This window comes from Mobula hypostoma, chromosome 3 (genome assembly GCF_963921235.1).
Source record: "Mobula hypostoma chromosome 3, sMobHyp1.1, whole genome shotgun sequence".
NCBI classification, from domain to species: Eukaryota; Metazoa; Chordata; class Chondrichthyes; order Myliobatiformes; family Myliobatidae; genus Mobula; species Mobula hypostoma.
Window position 1 is genome coordinate 117,424,865 of NC_086099.1, and position 17,610 is coordinate 117,442,474.

General features: G+C 42.9%; 1 protein-coding gene across 1 annotated transcript in view; it reads left to right on the forward strand.

Moving 5' to 3' along the window:
• Window positions 1–14,983, forward strand: part of slc5a8l (solute carrier family 5 member 8, like) — a 68,864-nt gene extending 53,881 nt beyond the window's left edge. The window contains exons 10-15 of the mRNA XM_063043624.1: window positions 965–1,032; window positions 2,898–2,984; window positions 4,987–5,186; window positions 6,220–6,323; window positions 7,756–7,850; window positions 14,050–14,983. Of these exons, the coding sequence (XP_062899694.1) occupies window positions 965–1,032; window positions 2,898–2,984; window positions 4,987–5,186; window positions 6,220–6,323; window positions 7,756–7,850; window positions 14,050–14,175 (680 nt within the window). The 3' untranslated portion in view covers window positions 14,176–14,983. The remainder of the gene's footprint in view (window positions 1–964; window positions 1,033–2,897; window positions 2,985–4,986; window positions 5,187–6,219; window positions 6,324–7,755; window positions 7,851–14,049) is intronic.
• The last annotated feature ends 2,627 nt before the right edge of the window (window positions 14,984–17,610 follow it).

A 17,610-nucleotide genomic window follows, 5' to 3' on the forward strand; every position in this document is an offset into this window, starting at 1 on the left:
ACTCCACCTACAAAGTTGCAACATTCTCTGACCCTATGTCACCTCTTTATAAAGATACAATTCCATCTCTTACCAGCACAGCCACACCACCACCTATGCCTCTTTGCCTGCTCTTTTGGTACAAAGTATATCCTTTGATGTGAAGCTCCCAACTATGGCCTTCTTTCAGCCATGACTCAGTGATGCCTACAATATCATACTGACCAATCTCTAATTGTGCCATGAGTTCATCCACCTTATTCTGAATGCTACACGCATCTAAATACAGCACCTTCAGTTCAGCATTTTTCGTCCTTTTGAATTTTGCCTCTGTGGTAAAATTTAACTCTTTGCTCTGTCTGCATTTGTACCCACTCATTGGCTTGTCCTTCCTTACTTTCACGTTACACCCATCATCAACTTGCAAACCTGCTGGCTGATCCTCAGCTCTATCATCCTGGTTCCTATCCCCCTGCCATATTAGTTTAAATCACTCCCAACAGCTCCTGTAAATCTGTCCACAAGGATATTGAAGTGGAGTCATTCAATTCAAAATCCACGTCTGTTACCTTTGATTCAATGATCCTAAACAGTGGGCTGTGAGCCACCTGTTTTCCCAAGAGCATTAATTGATTGGTAAATTAGTTTATTAGTGTCACATGTACCTAACTACAATAAAAAACTTTGTTTTCCGTAACATCCATACACATCCTTTCATTACACCAGTGCATTGACATAGTTCAAGAGAAATCAATAACCATGTAAAATAAAGTCTTCCTGTTACAGACGTAGCGCAGTGAGGTGCAAGCCCTTGACAAGGTAGATTGCGAGGTCAGGACTAGGAGATTGTTCGGCAGGATAGAAGCTGTCCTTGCACCCTGTGGTACAATGGGAAGTGGAGGGGTGGTGAAGAACAAATGAGCCTGGATAGGCTGGATTTTACCATGTGATACACTCTATACTAGTTGTTTATGTGCTTCTATAGGTCTCATGTTTGGACTCATCTGCATTGGAATGGCTGCCTTATCTTCCTTGATGGGAAGTGTGCTCGAGGTAGGATTCACCTACATTACAAAGGGTTTCATGCTTTCCCACTTGATGAAATGTGGTGCTCAGTATCATGAGCATTGTTGGATCTGGTGAGCAGTCCACTCTTTCCATTCAGGCATGCAATATCAGCGTCAGGCTGAGGACAAACAATCTCTCGGCCCATGAACAATATACCTCGGTTACCACAATCTCTACTGCATCAATTTGCTTTTTCCATTACTCATTCTACCCATTTCTATACCTCTGGGAATGAAATTATTAACTGTAATCCATCAGAAAAGGGCCCTTCAACCCAGGGAGTTGGTACCAATCACCAACTGTCCACTAACAGTATATTTACAAATCAACCTTAATCTCAATTTTTCCTCCCCACATTCCTATCAACCCACCCCCCACTCCGCCCAGATTCTACCTCTAGGAACTAGGAACTACTTATAGCAGGTAATTAACCTACCAACCCTTTGGGACATTAGAGGAAATCGGAGAACTCAAAGGAACCCCACAAGGTCACTGACAGCACTGGAGAACAAGATTGTACCTGGGTCACTGGAGCTGTGAGCCAGCACCTGTACCAATGGCACCATTAAAAAAGCACAGGGAACCAATAGCTTTCAACGTGGCAGTTAGGAAGCTTCCATCCCATCTGTTCTGGATCCTCATGGGGTAGGAGGTTTCTCTAGATATCAGTGTCTGAACCTGAGGCATAACTGAGGTACCGTGAGCATTGGGAAGGGTGAGGGCATCCTGCATCATAACTTCAGGATAGTTTTCCGACAGCCACAGATTTGGGATGGTAAGTGGATGGAGGTACCAAAGTCAAAGTCAAGTTTATTGTCATCTGCACAAGTACATGTCTGCACAGGTGCAATGAAAACAGACTCGCAGCAGCATCGTGGACACTTAACATCGAATCAGAAGCATTCAGAAGAAAAATACAAATTGAACACTAATCATACACAATTTTTACAAGCAAACACAATTAGAACACAGAAATAAAGTCCACTTTAATGCAAGTGGTCATAATGTTGCAAAACTGTAACGAGTAAGGTTTTGCTGGTCAGCTCAAGCACCAAATGTTTGGAACCTTTAGGACGGACACAATCCTCGTTTGATAGACAGCTTTGAGCTGACAATGCGTGAGGTTTAAATTAGTAATGGGGAAGGGGAATAACCAGAAGCAGGCCAAAGTATAACTTTCTCATTGGAAGAGAGCGAACTTCAATGGGATGAGATAGGACCTAGTCAAACCAAAGCGGAGCCAAAGATTGGCAGGTGAAACTGTACTGAACAATGGGATAACATTAAAGATAAGTTTCAGGTAGAACTTAGGTATATCAGCACAGAATGATCCAGTAGGTAATAGATGAGATCCTATATGGAACTGTGACATTTTATCACACCTGCCTGGAGCCTGTGGTTTATTCCCATCTACTTCTATACTTGTGAAAGGAAATAGTCAAAGAGGTATTTTAAAAACTGATTCTCCTTTCCATAAAGAAATTAGGAGAACATCAAGTATCCTGGATTATTTCATTACAATCCAGGAGGATGAAATTTGGTTAACCATCATTTGGGAGTTTCCTGAAAATTCTCTGACTCCTGGCTGCCCCTGCATTTGTCATTCACAATAAAGCTAAATAGAAATATTTACAGTATTTGGTGATGTTATTTGTCCACAGACAGTTCTCAGTTTTGGGAAAGAGGCAGAAGAATCTTCTCTCAGGATCTGTTCACTAGGTTCTTTGAGGCAGGAGGGTTTCCTACCTGTTTTAAGCCATAGACCCCCTACCATTAACAGAGGGGTCTGTGGACCCCTACAACATGAATCATACCAATGAATCGTCTCTACACCTTTTCCTATTTTGCAGGCAGCCCTCACTATCTTTGGGATTATTGGAGGTCCACTGCTTGGATTCTTTTTGTTAGGCATGATATTCCCCTGGGCCAATTCAACTGTAAGTATCTCATAGGTTCCAAGTAAGTACCTTATCAGTTCCAAGGTGCCTCTTCTTCCCAGTATCAATTCACTTTAACTCTGTGTGAATCATTTGCTTTTAGGATAATGTTGTGGCATTTCAGCAAAATGATCTGGCCAATGGCGTTGGACCTTCAAAAGACTTGAAAGTATGCTCCTTTCACTTGGGCTCACGCACGTCCACAATAGTGCTTGCTTGTCATACCTGCTGGCCTTCAGTATTAGAGGGAGGAGAATGACAGTAAAATACCGGAAGAGTGGGAGGAGGCAGGGCAGAAAGCTGGCTTTTCTGGGAGAACTATCCTGAGGGGAAGTGATGGCTGCATTCTTCTAAGCATCTCATACAACACAGGCCAGAATGTTTTGCTCATAACAATCAATGTAATAGCTCACAGTATTGTAATGCCTCATAGAGCCAGGCTGTTGCTATCACAATGCTTGGCTCAAGTGAGGTTACAGGAGCCCTCTATTCAAGGAGAGCAGAGTTCCCGTCCTTTCTGCTTTGGTGCTGAGTAGCAGACAGGGCCAGCAAGCAGGGAAACTTTCTAAGTCATACAGAGCCAGTGATGGTACACGTATCATGAGGATCTGCAGTGCATCATGATATGGTTATGGACACAAGGGAAACCTTCTCTCAAAGTGTGTATCTTATCTGTGACCATGGCTAGAAAGCAGTGATGGCCAGTATATAAATTCCCATCAAAACCTTCAGTGCAAATCTGTCCTCTGTGCCGAGCACCTTGCATGTCAGACAAAAGTACCAATAGATATTCCCTCAGTACCTGGTTCCTCACATCCTTCTGATCAATATCTGGAGCTTCCACTGCCTGGCCCTGCTAACGAAGGAAAGCAAACATTTCTAGCAGTGTGCCTCAACAAAATAATAGGTAGGCCTGTGGAATGCCAATATTTAATGGGCCTTTCTAAGTGCTAGAACACTTCTAGAACACTTTGTCACTACCCCAGGTATTGTATTCCAAGCACCCACCACTCTCTGTGTAAAAACTTGCCTCTCACATCGCCTTTGAATTTACCCACTCTCAGCTTAAATGCAAGCCCTCTGGTATTAGACATTTCAACCCTGGGAAAAAGGTACTGTCTGTCTACTCCATCTACGCCCCTCTTAATCTTATAAAACTCTATCAGATCTCCCCTCTGTCTCCGGCGCTCCAGAGAAAACAACCCAAGTTTGTCCGACCTCTCATTATAGCACATGCTCTCTAATCCAGACAGCATCCTGGTAAACCTCCTCTGCATCCTCTCCAAAGCTTCAATATTCCTCCCGTAGTGGGGCGACAGGAACTGTATGCAATTCTCCAGGTGCGGCCTAACTAGAGTTGTGTCTATTTATTTACTTAGGGGTATACAGTACGGAGTAGGCCCTTCCGGCCCAGCAACCCCCCTTTATCCTTGAGTGATCCCATCCTCTCCTGAGTCATCCTCTTACTCTTGATGTATGTACAGAATGCCTTAGGATTCACCTGAATCCTACTTGCCAAGGACTTGTCATGGCTTCTCCTGGCTTTCCAAATTCCCTTCTTTAGTTCTTTTCTGGCTCCCCATGAGTTTCGTTTGATCCAAACATCCAAAGCTTTACGTACTTTTCCTTTTTCTTTTTGACTAAACTCATTGCTTCTCTGGACTATTGAAGTTTCTTCATCAGGAGAACAGTGGTTCAAGAAGGCATCTCATCATCAATGTCTCAAGGGCAATTAGCGATGCATAATAAATGTATACTTGCAGTAAATCCCAGATCTGGAGAACTGCGTAAAGCCTTTGCTTTTTATGGCTTCAGATGTCAAGGCCTCAGTTTCCAGAATTTGCTATCTCTACTTTCATTTCTTCTTTTTAAGATATCCTTTAAAACCTATCTCTTTGGTAACCTGCCGCAAACACAGCTCCCCTGTTTCCCCTGGGAAAGACTTTGACATGATTAAAGGAGATATATAAATGGAAATTGTTAATGTTGCATTTTATAACAGGGCGCAATATCTGGCCTGGTTGTCAGCCTCGCATTGACATTATGGGTTGGAATTGGTGGACAGGTCTACCCGCCACTGCCTGAGAAAACGCGACCCCTGCCCCTCAGCGTTGAGGGGTGCCTGTTCAACATCACCACACCTGCACCACCTATGAATGAGAGCAGCTGGGGGACAACTCATGAACCAGAGCTGAACTTCAGGTAATGTCGGACTTGGATAGATCAAAGCCAGGAGCTCATGTGACTCGGATTTCAGAAGTGATGCAGTTTGTCTTCCTGTTAAAATTGTATTCTGTTGATACAGATTAGCCTGCTTTCACTGAAATTACCAGGCAGAAGTGTATTGGATATGGGAATTACCCCACTTTCCTGTGCATTTCAAGCCTAGCACTGAGAGCATTGCTGCCTCTCACTAACACAGTTACAGATGGTGTGGGTAGCCAGTACCAATACCAAAGTAACTTGTTCCACTGTGAGTATCAACTCCACCTGTCTTTCACCCCCAGCAGTAGACCCCCCTCCCCAAGTTGGCCAAGGCTGTTTTGAGATCTGCTGGTTTTAGATGCCAGACTTGGATGTGAACCAGTGCCTACTGGTTCACATCCCAGTGCATAGTTTAAGATCCTGGATCATGGATGGACACCAGTACCTGCTGGTTTAACATCCTACACATAGGCTGGTGGCAGAACGTGTTGCTTTCAGATGCTAGACCATGTACAAATCTGGTTTTATGTCCTACACACAGACCAACCCAAGGTTTCAGATTCAAGACCAGGGTTGATCCTGCTTAGTTAACCGTACACTAATGCACTGGCCCAGTACAAGCTGTTTTCCAATTGCAGTCTTCTATCACTTCCATCTTCCCAGAGGCTAATGTGCCTGAATTATTAGCTCCAGAGCTGCTTGTTCAGTCACAGCAATGCCTTGGTGTGAAATTGCACCAACACATTTTATATTAGGCTGAGAAAGACTAATTAATAAATAAAATAAGCTGCCAGCAGTTTGAGCAGCACCTGTGGAGGCAAGACTGTGGACATATCAGGTCAAGATCCTGCACTGTATTGTGTTTCCAAACACCCACCAGCTTGACTTGGATTTGAACCAATGTTCGGATTGTAGGGAGAAGATTTTGGAAAATTACTTCCCGTATTTCCCTTTCCTACTTATATTTGTAACCACATTAACCAATGCAATCTTTGTCGTAGTTAAATCCAACTCACTTCTTTGATTTCAGGCCAGAAATTGCAAGCACGTGGTATTCAATCTCCTACCTCTACTTGAACCCAATAGCAACCATGATTGTCTTGATTCTTGGGCTCATCATCAGCTTGCTGACAGGTTTGTGTATTCTATACTAGCAACTCTTCACCTGTGGCAGAATAACAAAACTTTAATCTCTCTCTGAATGTGTTAAAAAAATAATGTGTTGCTATCCAGGAGCCTCGTGCTGACAGAGAAATCTGTTTTTTGGACACATGTTTGAATATGAATAAGCTTGGAATTCCATCCTTTGAACTAAATGCCCGTCCTCGGAGGAATGATCTTGGAATGAGACACGATCCATCGGGTCTGAATGGCACCCGTGTGTCCTACTTTGTGCCAGTTACCCATTAGCAGAGAAACAGGCTGTGGACTCCAAACATGACCCCCGCTTATGGAAACAAGATAGGGTTTCATAGTCACCCGAGCTGATTTGTTTTGGAATTGTGTGCAGTTGCACCAGACTTGTGAGGAAATGTGCTGGAGATTCACACTTGGCATAACTTCTCATCACTGTCCTGACAGGAATGAGTGTAAGTCCTGCATTTGCCATCATGTTTCCTTCACAGCCGGGATAACTTTGATGCTCCATATTTTCTACGTCCTGGACAAGGGGCAGTAAATGTATGGTTGAAGGATTTCACCTCCAAAGGTGAAACAGACTGAGGCTATTTCCCTGAAGGGTGGAGGCAGATTTAGAGGGGATTTGACAGAAGTGTACAAAAAAGGGCCTGGTTTAGGCAGGGTAAGAAGAGGGAAACTATTCCCATTAGTGGAAGGAGCAAGGAGTTGGGAACTTTAAAGAATCAGTAAAAATCACGGGGGGGGGCGCGGGTGCATCGGAAAGTTTTTGCCTGTTTATGATCTGGAGCACACTGCCTATTGGTGAAACAATCAATCAAGACTGAAAAGTACAAATGGGAAAAGAAATCAACATCTGTTACACAGGAAAGCGGGTGAATGGGATCGACTAATTGGTCTACAAGAAGCTAGATAGATGGTTGCATGCTAATTTGGTACTGCAAAGATGTGATTATTTTGATTCCAAGGCATTGTTAATGAAGCCAAGCAGAGACAGAATTGTCACTCTGTATGGAAGAATGCAAGTTTATTTTAATTCACTCATGTTGAAGCAGACTGGCTATTGTTAAATTGTTTTAATAAAGTTGGTTTTCTTTCAATATTGGTTCAATAAGACACCAATTTTATTAAAATTAATGTTTTCCATCACTGTACCATTTAAAGCCATACTGCCATAACAGAAGTGAAGCACAAATTATCTGTATGAAGTTCTTTCCATTAAGATAAAACTCCTTTATAGGTTTGAAAAAAATAAAGCCTTGCTTCAGAAACCTTCCCAAATCTGCACCTTTCTATGGCAAAGTAGCTGATTTGTTTTTTCATGGGGAACAATTACTTACGGCTCTGTTCTCTGTTTACCGTGAGCTTTAGGGACTGAATGTGTTTCTCCCAGTGAGTCCCTCTGAATCTTGTTGACTGATTCTCACAGGAAAAAGCAAGAGAGAGGTGGATACGAAGCTTCTGATCACAAAGAAGGACCTGGTGTGCTGTTTCTGCTGGACTGATACAGCCGATCACCCAGAGGTACTCAATGAGGGCTTGGGCTTGACCTGCACTATCTATTTTTATGGGGAGTTGAAGGCTATGCTATATATCGTCTTGCGTCAAAGACTGACTTAACCGCATCTCCAATTTCTTCCAACGTATTGTTAACGTAGGGAGGGAAGGGAAGGATGGGAGTGGAGGGCACCTTGAGTGACATTGAGACTCATGGGAACAGGATACGATAACTAACTCATGTTGCCACAGACTGACATCGATGTTGGCCAAGTAGGAATAACATGCACAAGCCAGTTCCTGCTCCATTGCTACTGTCCAATTTGTTTTATTCAGGTTGAAATCATTGCTTCCAGGTTGAACCACATACACTTCTGATTTTTAATGTAAAATTCTTTCAAATTACAGTCACACTTTCCTTTGTAATCATTCTGTAATGTCTATTAGATTGCATCCCTTATAACACGATTGTCGTTAATTCATCCACCATGCATTAGGTACAATTCCTTTCATTCCTTTCCTCAATTTTCCATCCTCTGGTGGTATTTACCAGTTGGCCTATTTATTTTCCTTATTACATTTCCCACTTTCAGCTCTTCCTGATGATGTTTGTGTTCTCAGCCCTGGTTTTAACCTACCTCATAAACATGAGGGAGTCTGTCTGACAGGCGTTTTTCTGAGATGAAGCTAATTATTCTTCAATTTCCTCAGGCAGGCATGCAGAGTTAGAACTAACTAGAATTACAACACCTTGTATCAGCTGGAACTTAACACTCCTTTCTGGATCGTGTTCCTCCAAGTTGACCTCTGAGACTGGTGTTCTCACAGAGTTGGCAGTGTGTGCACGTTCTAAGCTAAATGCTCTTTGCTGCTAAAACACACTTTTACTCAAATTAATGGAACTGAATTTCAGAGGCAAAATGGAATGTGATATTGCCAGTGGTAGCAACAAACACAAACCTGGAGTAACTCAAAGGGTCAGGCGGTATCTGAGGAAAGAAATGGACAGTCAGCTTTTCAGGTTGAAACCCCCTCTTGCGTCAGGTTCCAGCACCTGCAGTCTCTTGCATCTCCATCACAGGTATATTCCTTTTCAAAAAAAGCCAGATCTGTGTCTTCCATTGGGAAATTTATTTTGAGATACAGCTAGGTCCTTTTGGCCCAAAGTCACCCATGTGACAAAATCACATCTTTAATTCGGAGAAGGAAGTCTGAGAATTGGAGCGGGAGTGCGGAGGAAGCCTTTTTTGAATTTTTCGGTTTTTTCATCGACGTTCAGAGAGGCGGGACTGCGCAGGCGTGTGATATCGGGGAGTGAAGAGCGCAAGATTTAAAAAGAACACAGCCTTATATAGCAGGCAGTGTAGTTTGCGGGCTGTGGAGTGAACCGGGAGCAGAGTGAAGGCTTAAGGGCTTCGGCTCAACGGGCTTAGGTGGAAACGGGCAAGGCAAGGAAGGTTTGATATTCATTTTTTGCTCTTATTTGAGGAGAGGGGGAAGTATGAGTGTGAGGGCAGCTTGTTGTTCTCAGTGCCGGATGTGGGAGGTCGTGGAGTCTCCCAGCCACCCGGACGTCCACATCTGCGCCAGGTGCGTCGAGATGCAGCTCCTAAGAGACCGCGTTAGGGAACTGGAGCTGCAGCTCGATGACCTTCATCTGGTCAGGGAGAGTGAAGAGCTGATAGAGAGGAGTTACAGGCAGGTGGTCACACCGGGGCAAAGGGAGGCAGACAAGTGGTTACCTGGGGGAAGCAGGTGGTCACACCGGCAGAGAGTCCAGCCCTGTAGCTAAGAAGGGTAGGGAAAGGAAGAAGAGGGCAGTAGTAATAGGGGACTCGATAGTTAGGGGGTCAGGTAGGGGATCCTGTGGACGCAGTCCGGAGACCTGGATGGTAGTTTGCCTCCCTGGTGCCAGGGTCCAGGGTGGTTCTGATCGTGTCCAAGATATCCTGAAGTGGGAGGGAGAGGAGCCAGAGGTCGTGGTACATATAGGTACCAATGACATACGTAGGAAAAGGGGAGAGGTCCTGAAAGAAGAAGATAGGGAATCAGGAAGGGAGTTGAGAAAAAGGACCGCAAAGGTAGTAATCTCGGGATTACTGCCTGTGCCACGTGACAGTGAGAGTAGGAATGCAATGATATGGAGGATAAATGCGTGGCTGAGGGATTGGAGCAGGGGGCAGGGATTCAAGTTTTTGGATCATTGGGACCTCTCTTGCGCAGGCGTGACCTGTATAAAAAGGACGGGTTACACTTGAATCCTAGGGGGATCAATATCCTAGCGCGGAGATTTGCGAGGGCTACTGAGGTGACTTTAAACTAGAATAGTTGGGGAGTGGGAATCAAATTAAAGAGACCAGGAGAGAGGAGGTTAGTTCACAAATAGAGAAAGCTAGTAGACAGTGTGTGAGGGAGGATAGGCAGGGGACAGAGATCAGGAGCACTCAGACCAAAGAAGGGACAAGGAAGAAGAAGATAACAAAGTTGTTTGCTCCATTAAGGATAAACAGAGAGTAGGAGGTGGAGAGTTTCTTTAATGCATCTATTTTAATGCTAGGAGCATTGTAAGAAAGGTGGATGAGCTTAGAACATGGATTGACACCTAGAAGTATGATGTTGTAGCTATTAGTGAAACGTGGTTGCAGGAGGGGTGTGATTGGCAACTAAATATTCCAGGATTTCGTTGCTTCAGGTGTGATACAATAGGAGGGGCAAGAGGGAGAGGTGTTGCATTGCTTGTCAGGGAAGATATAACAGCGGTGCTCTGGCAGGATAGATTAGAGGACTCATCTAGGGAGGCTATTTGGGTGGAACTGAGGAATAGGAAATGTGTTGTGATGCTTATAGGGGTGTATTATAGACCAGTTAATGGGGACCATGAACTGGAGGAGCAAATTTGTAAGGAGGTAGCAGATATTTGTAGTAAGCCCAAGGTTGTGATTGTGGGAGATTTTAATTTTCCACACATAGACTGGGAAGCCCATTCTGTAAAAGGGCTGGATGGTTTGGAGTTTGTCAAATGTGTGCATGATAGTTTTTTGAAGCAATACATAGAGGTACCAGCTAGAGAAGGGGCAGTGTTGGATCTCCTGTTAGGGAATGAGATGGGTCAGGTGACGGAGGTATGTGTTGGGGAGCACTTCGGGTCCAGTGATCACAATACCATTAGTTTCAATATAATTATGGAGAAGGATAGGTCTGGACCCAGTGTTGAGATTTTTGATTGGAGAAAGGCTAACTTTGAGGAGATGTGAAAGGATTTAGAAGGAGTGGATTGGGACAATTTGTTTTATGGGAAGGATGTAATAGAGAAATGGAGATCATTTAAAGGTGAAATTTTGAGGGTACAGGATCTTTATGTTCCTGTTAGGTTGAAAGGAAAGGTTAAAAGTTTGAGAGAGCCATGGCTTTCAAGGGATATTAGAAACTTGGTTCAGAAAAAGAGAGGTATCTTCAATAAATATAGGTAGCTTAGAGTTAATGAGGTGTTCAAGGAATATAAAGAATTTAAGAAGAATCTTAAGAAAGAAATTAGAAAAGCTAAAAGAAGATATGAGGCTGCTTTGGCAAGTAAGGTGAAAATAAATTCAAAGGGTTTCTACAGTTACGTTAATAGCAAAAGGATAGTGAAGGATAAAATTGGTCCCTTAGAGAATCAGAGTGGATGGCTATGTGTGGAGCCAAAAGAGATGGGGGAGATTTTGAACAATTTCTTTTATTCAGTATTCACTAAGGAGAAGGATATTGAATTGTGTAAGGTAAAGGAAACAAGAAGGGTAGTTATGGAAAGTATGACGATTAAAGAAGAGGAAGTACTGGCGCTTTCAAGGAATATAAAAGTGGATAAGTCTCCGGGTCCGGACAAAATATTCCCGAGAACCTTGAGGAAGGTTAGTGTGGAAATAGCAGGGGCTCTGACAGAAATATTTCAAATGTCATTAAAAAAGGGGATGGTGCCGGAGGATTAGCGTATTGCTTATGTGATTCCATTGTTTAATAAGTGTTATCGGCCTGTGAGTTTGACGTCAGTGGTGGGTAAACTGATGGAAAGTATTCTTAGAACTGGTATATATAATTTTCTGGATAGACAGGGTCTGATTAGGAACAGTCAGCAGGGATTTGTGCGTGGAAGGTCATGTTTGAAAAAACTTCATGAATTTTTTGATGAGGTTACTAAGAAAGTTGATGAGGGTAAAGCAGCAGATGTTGTCTATATGGACTTCAGCAAGGCCTTTGACAAGGTTCCACATGCAAGGTTTAATCGTTAGGCATTAATATCGAAGAAATAAAATGGATTCAACAGTGGCTAGATGCGAGACACCAGAGAGTAGTGGTGGATAACTGTGTGTCATATTGGAGGCCAGTGACGAGTGGTGTGCCTCAGGGATCTGTACTGGGTCCAATGTTGTTTGTCATATATATGTATTAATGTTCTGGATGATGGGGTGGTAAATGGGATTGGTAAGTATGCAGATGATACTATGATAGGTAGTGTTGTGGATAATGAAGTAGGTTTTCAAAGCTTGCAGCGAGATTTAGGCCAGTTAGAAGAGCGGGCTGAAACATGGCAGATGGAGTTTAATGCTGAAAAATGTGAGGTGCTACATTTTGGTAGCTCTAATCAAAATAGGACATACATGGTAAATGGTAGGGCATTGAAGAATGCTGTAGAAGAGAGGGATCTAGGAATAATGGTGCATAGTTCCCTGAAGGTGGAATCTCATGTGGATAGGGTGGTGAAGAAAGCTTTCGGTATGCTGGCCTTTATAAATCAGAGCATTGAGTATAGGAGTTGGGATGCAATGTTGAAATTGTATACGGCATTGGTAAGGCCAAATTTGGAGTATTGTGTACAGTTTTGGTCACCAAATTATAGGAAAGATGTCAATACAATTGAGAGAGTACAGAGGAGGTTTATTAAAATGTTGCCTGGGTTTCATCTCCTAAGTTACAGAGAAAGGTTGAACAAGTTAGGTCTTTATTCTTTGGAGCGTAGAAGGTTGAGGGGGGACTTGATAGAGGTGTTCAAAATTATGGGGGGATGGATAGAATTGATGTGGATAGGCTTTTTCCATTGAGAATGGGGGGGATTCAAACAAGAGGACATGAGTTGAGAGTTAAAGGGCAAAAGTTTAGGGGTAACATGAGGGGGAACTTCTTTACTCAGAGAGTGGTAGCTGTGTGGAACGAACTTCCAGCAGAAGTGGTTGAGGCAGGTTCGATGTTGTCGTTTAAAGTTAAATTGGATAGATACATGGACAGGAAAGGAATGGAGGGTTATGGGCTTAGTGCCGGTCGGCGGGACTAGGTGAGAGTAAGAGTTCGGCACAGACTGGAAGGGCCGAGATGGCCGGTTTCCGTGCTGTAATTGTTATATGGTTATATGGTTATATCTTTGGAAAGTAGAGCACCTGGAGGAAGTCCATCCAGTCACAGCAAGAACATGCAAGCTTCTTACAGCAGTGGAATTGAACCCAGATTGCCAGTGCTGTTGCCATAGCGTTACACTAACTGCTATACCACTGTGTCGCTCATTCTGGGCAGAGATCCACTTCCCAGTCCTGGAGACACGTCAATATTTATATGTCCATTTCTCTCACCACAGAGTAATGCAGCATGGAAGCTGGCCCTCCAAACCAAATAGACCAAGATGCCCACTTGCTGTGTTTGCTTGATATCCCTCTGAACCAGCGGTTCCAAACAGTCAACATTTCAGGCAGAGACTCTTCATCAGGAGGGTCCTGTTGAAGGGTCTCAGCCTGAAATGTTGACTGTACTTGTTTCCATAGATGCTGCCTGGCCTGCTGAGTTCCTCCAGCATTCTGTGTGTTGTTTTCACATTTGAAAATGCCTTTGGGCTCCTTTCGTGTTCTTTGACCACAGTGATGGTTTGCTGGTGTTGCACTGCCACCTGCAGGCAAGCTGTGATACTGCAGAACTTCCCATGATTGCAATTGCCATTGGAAAACTTCATTGAATTCTCAGTCAGCTGCCTAACTACAGGGGATGATCAACAGACGTTCCAGGCATAGCATTTGAACTTAGATTTTGTTGAAGAGGTTGTTAGGAGAAGAACATCAAAAATTTCCTGGTGATTTATCTCCAGATATATGAGTAATGGTAATGGTGCTTCTAAAATGCTTTCAATTATCCAGCCTACCTGTATTAGCTCGGTGTTCACCTGCGACGTTTGCTCCTACAAACCTTTCTGTTTCCAAACCCACAGGATAAAGACATTAAAATGAAGACAAAGAAGGCAGAAGAGAAGGGCCAGGAAAATCCCACCTTCAATCATCAAGAGGTCAACTGTCCAGAGAAACAGGCTCCCATCCCATCCACAACATATTTGTAGATAATATATATATCATCCTCAACACAAGAATATCACACTAAGTTTCCAGATGTTGGGAACTTTATTTCCTCTCACAAGTGTGTTGAGTGCACGTCTATCAGATTGGGTTATAGAGGTGGTTCCCACTGTCCCTCTTCTCACATACTCCCACGTCCTGAAATATGACTGTGGTGGAGTTTCCCACTGCATTTCACTGAAACTATCTCAGCAGAATCAACTCTGAAGAATCACATGGCATTTAACTTTAACCACTCAGATGCCAGGGAGTGAAATATTGGAGGTCAATTAACATTGGTTGTCAACTTTAAGCACATTCACAGCTACTATTTGCACTCAATTTCACACTTCCATTTTCAACCACTTCAATGCATTGTGTGAAGGTGAACCCAACCAATGGCTGCACTCATTCAGACATCAGTGTTGGCACCTAAAGGCCAATTACTCCCCCAGTAATGTATGACACATCACCGGAACCTAACCTCTGGTTAATATGGTTTGACAGGACACACATTTCTCTTCTTAAGCTTTTTAGTTCATACACTGAGATGTCGAATTAAAACTATTATTAAAGTAATATTTAGTAAATATTTTCAAGATTAGATTCTATTGCCCTTCAAAATATAACAGTGCATAGGCATTATTGTAAACAGCGCAAACCAGGCACAGAACTGTTCACACTTCACCTAGTTTCCAGAAATGCGGTTTTGCACAAATTTATATATCACTACAATTTAAAATCCACCATGAAGAGATAATCAAGCAAAATATTAAAGTGTAATTTTTAAAAATAAATATATTCTTTGATCAATTTGAGTAAAGATGTTTCAGTTTGGTTAGTATGATAAAATGAATTTATTACCGAAATATGCATTTTAATCGATTTGACAAATTACCTGAAGAGATTACTGAAAATGATTACTAAAATATGTGCAGAACAGTTACTAACTACACTTGCGTCAATTTTATGGTAAATTAACAAAAACATTGAAAAGCTTTTAAAAACTTGTCTTTCTGCTTTTCAAGAGAAAAAAGTAATTGTAAGATCCCCCGGAATCTTTAAGTGGCCACAGTTAGTAGAAACTGACAATGCTGACTGTTGGTTTAGTCATACAGCAAACCCAGTTTTATACATAGTTGGAGTTGACTACCAGTGCTATATACTTAACAAGCACCAGGTGGAATATGTGCTTTTAGCTGGGCTATCTTTACAACTGATCTGGGGAAAATTGTGTTAGATGATGCCCCTAGCATTAATTGTTGAAACTCCCAAAGTATATTATTGGCTGCCCATTTGAGTGATAGTCTATCCCTGCAGCTTTAGCTAGCTTACGACAGCAAGATTTTCAAAGTTCAAAGTAAATTTACTCAAAGTATATACATGCCACTATATACAACCCTGAGATTCATTTTCTTGTGGGCATTCTCAATAAATCCATAATAGAATAATAACCATAACAGAATCAATGAAAGACTGACCAACTTGAGTGTCTGGCCAGAGTGCAAAAGACAACAAACTGCAAATACAAAAAGAAAGAAATAATAATAATATATAAATATATAATAAATAATGAGAACATGAGATGAAGAGTCCTTGAAAATGAGTGCACAGGTTGTGGGAATATTTCAACGATGGGGCAAGTGAAGTTATCCCCTTTAGTTCAGGAGCCTGATGGTTGAGGGGTAACTATCTCTAAACCTGGTGGTGTGAGTCCTGAGGCTCCTGTACCTTCTTCCTGATGGCAGCAACGAGAAGAGAGCATGACCTGGATGGTGCAGGTCCCTGTGTTCCTGTGACAACACTTTGTGTAGATGTGCTCAGTGGTGGCTAGGGCTTTATCCATGATGGGCTGGTCCATATCCACCACTTTTTGTAGGCTTTTCTGTTCAAGGGCATTGGTGTTTCCATAACAGGCTGTGATGCAGCCAGTCAATAAACACTCCACTATATATTTGTATAAGTTTCTTAAGTATTTCAGTCAAGCAGGGAACTACAAGGCATTGCATTCCCCGTTTGTGATTTGAATTTGTGGTGGATGATGGCATCATAGTTAAAAATAGCACAGGATTTGCCAGGCAAAGCAGCTCTCAGGGCAGCTTCCCGGTTTTATACCAGAGCTGGAGGCAGTTTAGCAAATCAGATTTATTGGGAATGTTGACTCAAAGTCCATCAGCTCAACACTCAGACACACCCCAATCCAACCCTGGACCCCATATTCCAGACACAGAGCCCAGATTATACCTGATTCCCGACTCATCCAGCCCACACCCATTCCCCAGGCTTGACAGCAATCCCACTGACCCTGACTCTAGTCCATGCCCCATCCTGAACAGTGCATGATTGTCAGCCAGGGGAGAAGGACTGGAGGCCCAGAGGCAACCTAGCCTCGTGCTGGAGTCCTGTCTGGCTGTGCAGGTGAAGGATGGGAAAGGGGCTGGTTCTGCTGCTGCTTGTGTTGTTCTGTGGAACATTGTAGGCATGTTATGTCGGCACTACCATGTGTGGTGGCAATCGCGGGAGGTCCCCAAAACATCCTTGGGTGTTGCTAGCTGACACATTTCATGCTATGTTTCAGTGTAAGTGAAAATTAATCTGAATTGAATCTGAATCTGAATCCCCTCTCCCTTTGTCTTTACCCTGTTACAGACCAACATTATTGGCTCCAAATCCAAATCCCCTTTCCCTGTCTTTACTCTGTTACTGACGATCGTTATTGGCTCCGAATCCCCTTTCCCTTTGTCTTTGCCCTGTTACTGACCATCATTGTTGGGTCTGAATCTGAATCTGAATCCCCTTTCCCTTGTTTTAACTCTGTTAATGATGCTCATTATTGTCTGATTTTGCTTTCTTCTCTCGGCTGACCCAGCAAGGATATTGTGACTGCTTCAAATAACAGCTCCCCTCTCACTGCCATGGAATTGGTTGAAAACTCTCTCCTATTTCAACAAAGAATTGTTGGAAATAAAGGGCATTTAACCACCCAATCTATCTGCTTTCACCTTTTGTAACAAGGTCACAAAAGTCACATGCAAATGAGAATTGGGGTCAAATTCCCAAGTATTTAATACTGCTGAATTAACCACAGCTGGAGTTCCAATTAGTCACATGTATTTAGCACAAAAAGCATAAAATGAACTGAATTGTAAACAGTCATTATATGAAAAAGAAGTAGTGCTTTCCCAGCGTATATGATGAGTAAACTCTTCTTGGGCTTCCAGCTGGGTACAGATATCATTTTTAACCAACGTTTCAATGACGAGCTCTGCCATCTTCATCACGGATGAGGCCTGGGCATGTCCAGTCTGGTGGCATTTATACCCCCATCATCTGTCCCTCCTGATTGGTTAGTTCTCATCCAATCAGGTTTCTGCTCTCCCACCTTGTTTACAATCAAATTCCAGTTGTTACTTAGAGTGAGACCTTCGTCGTTGTTAAAA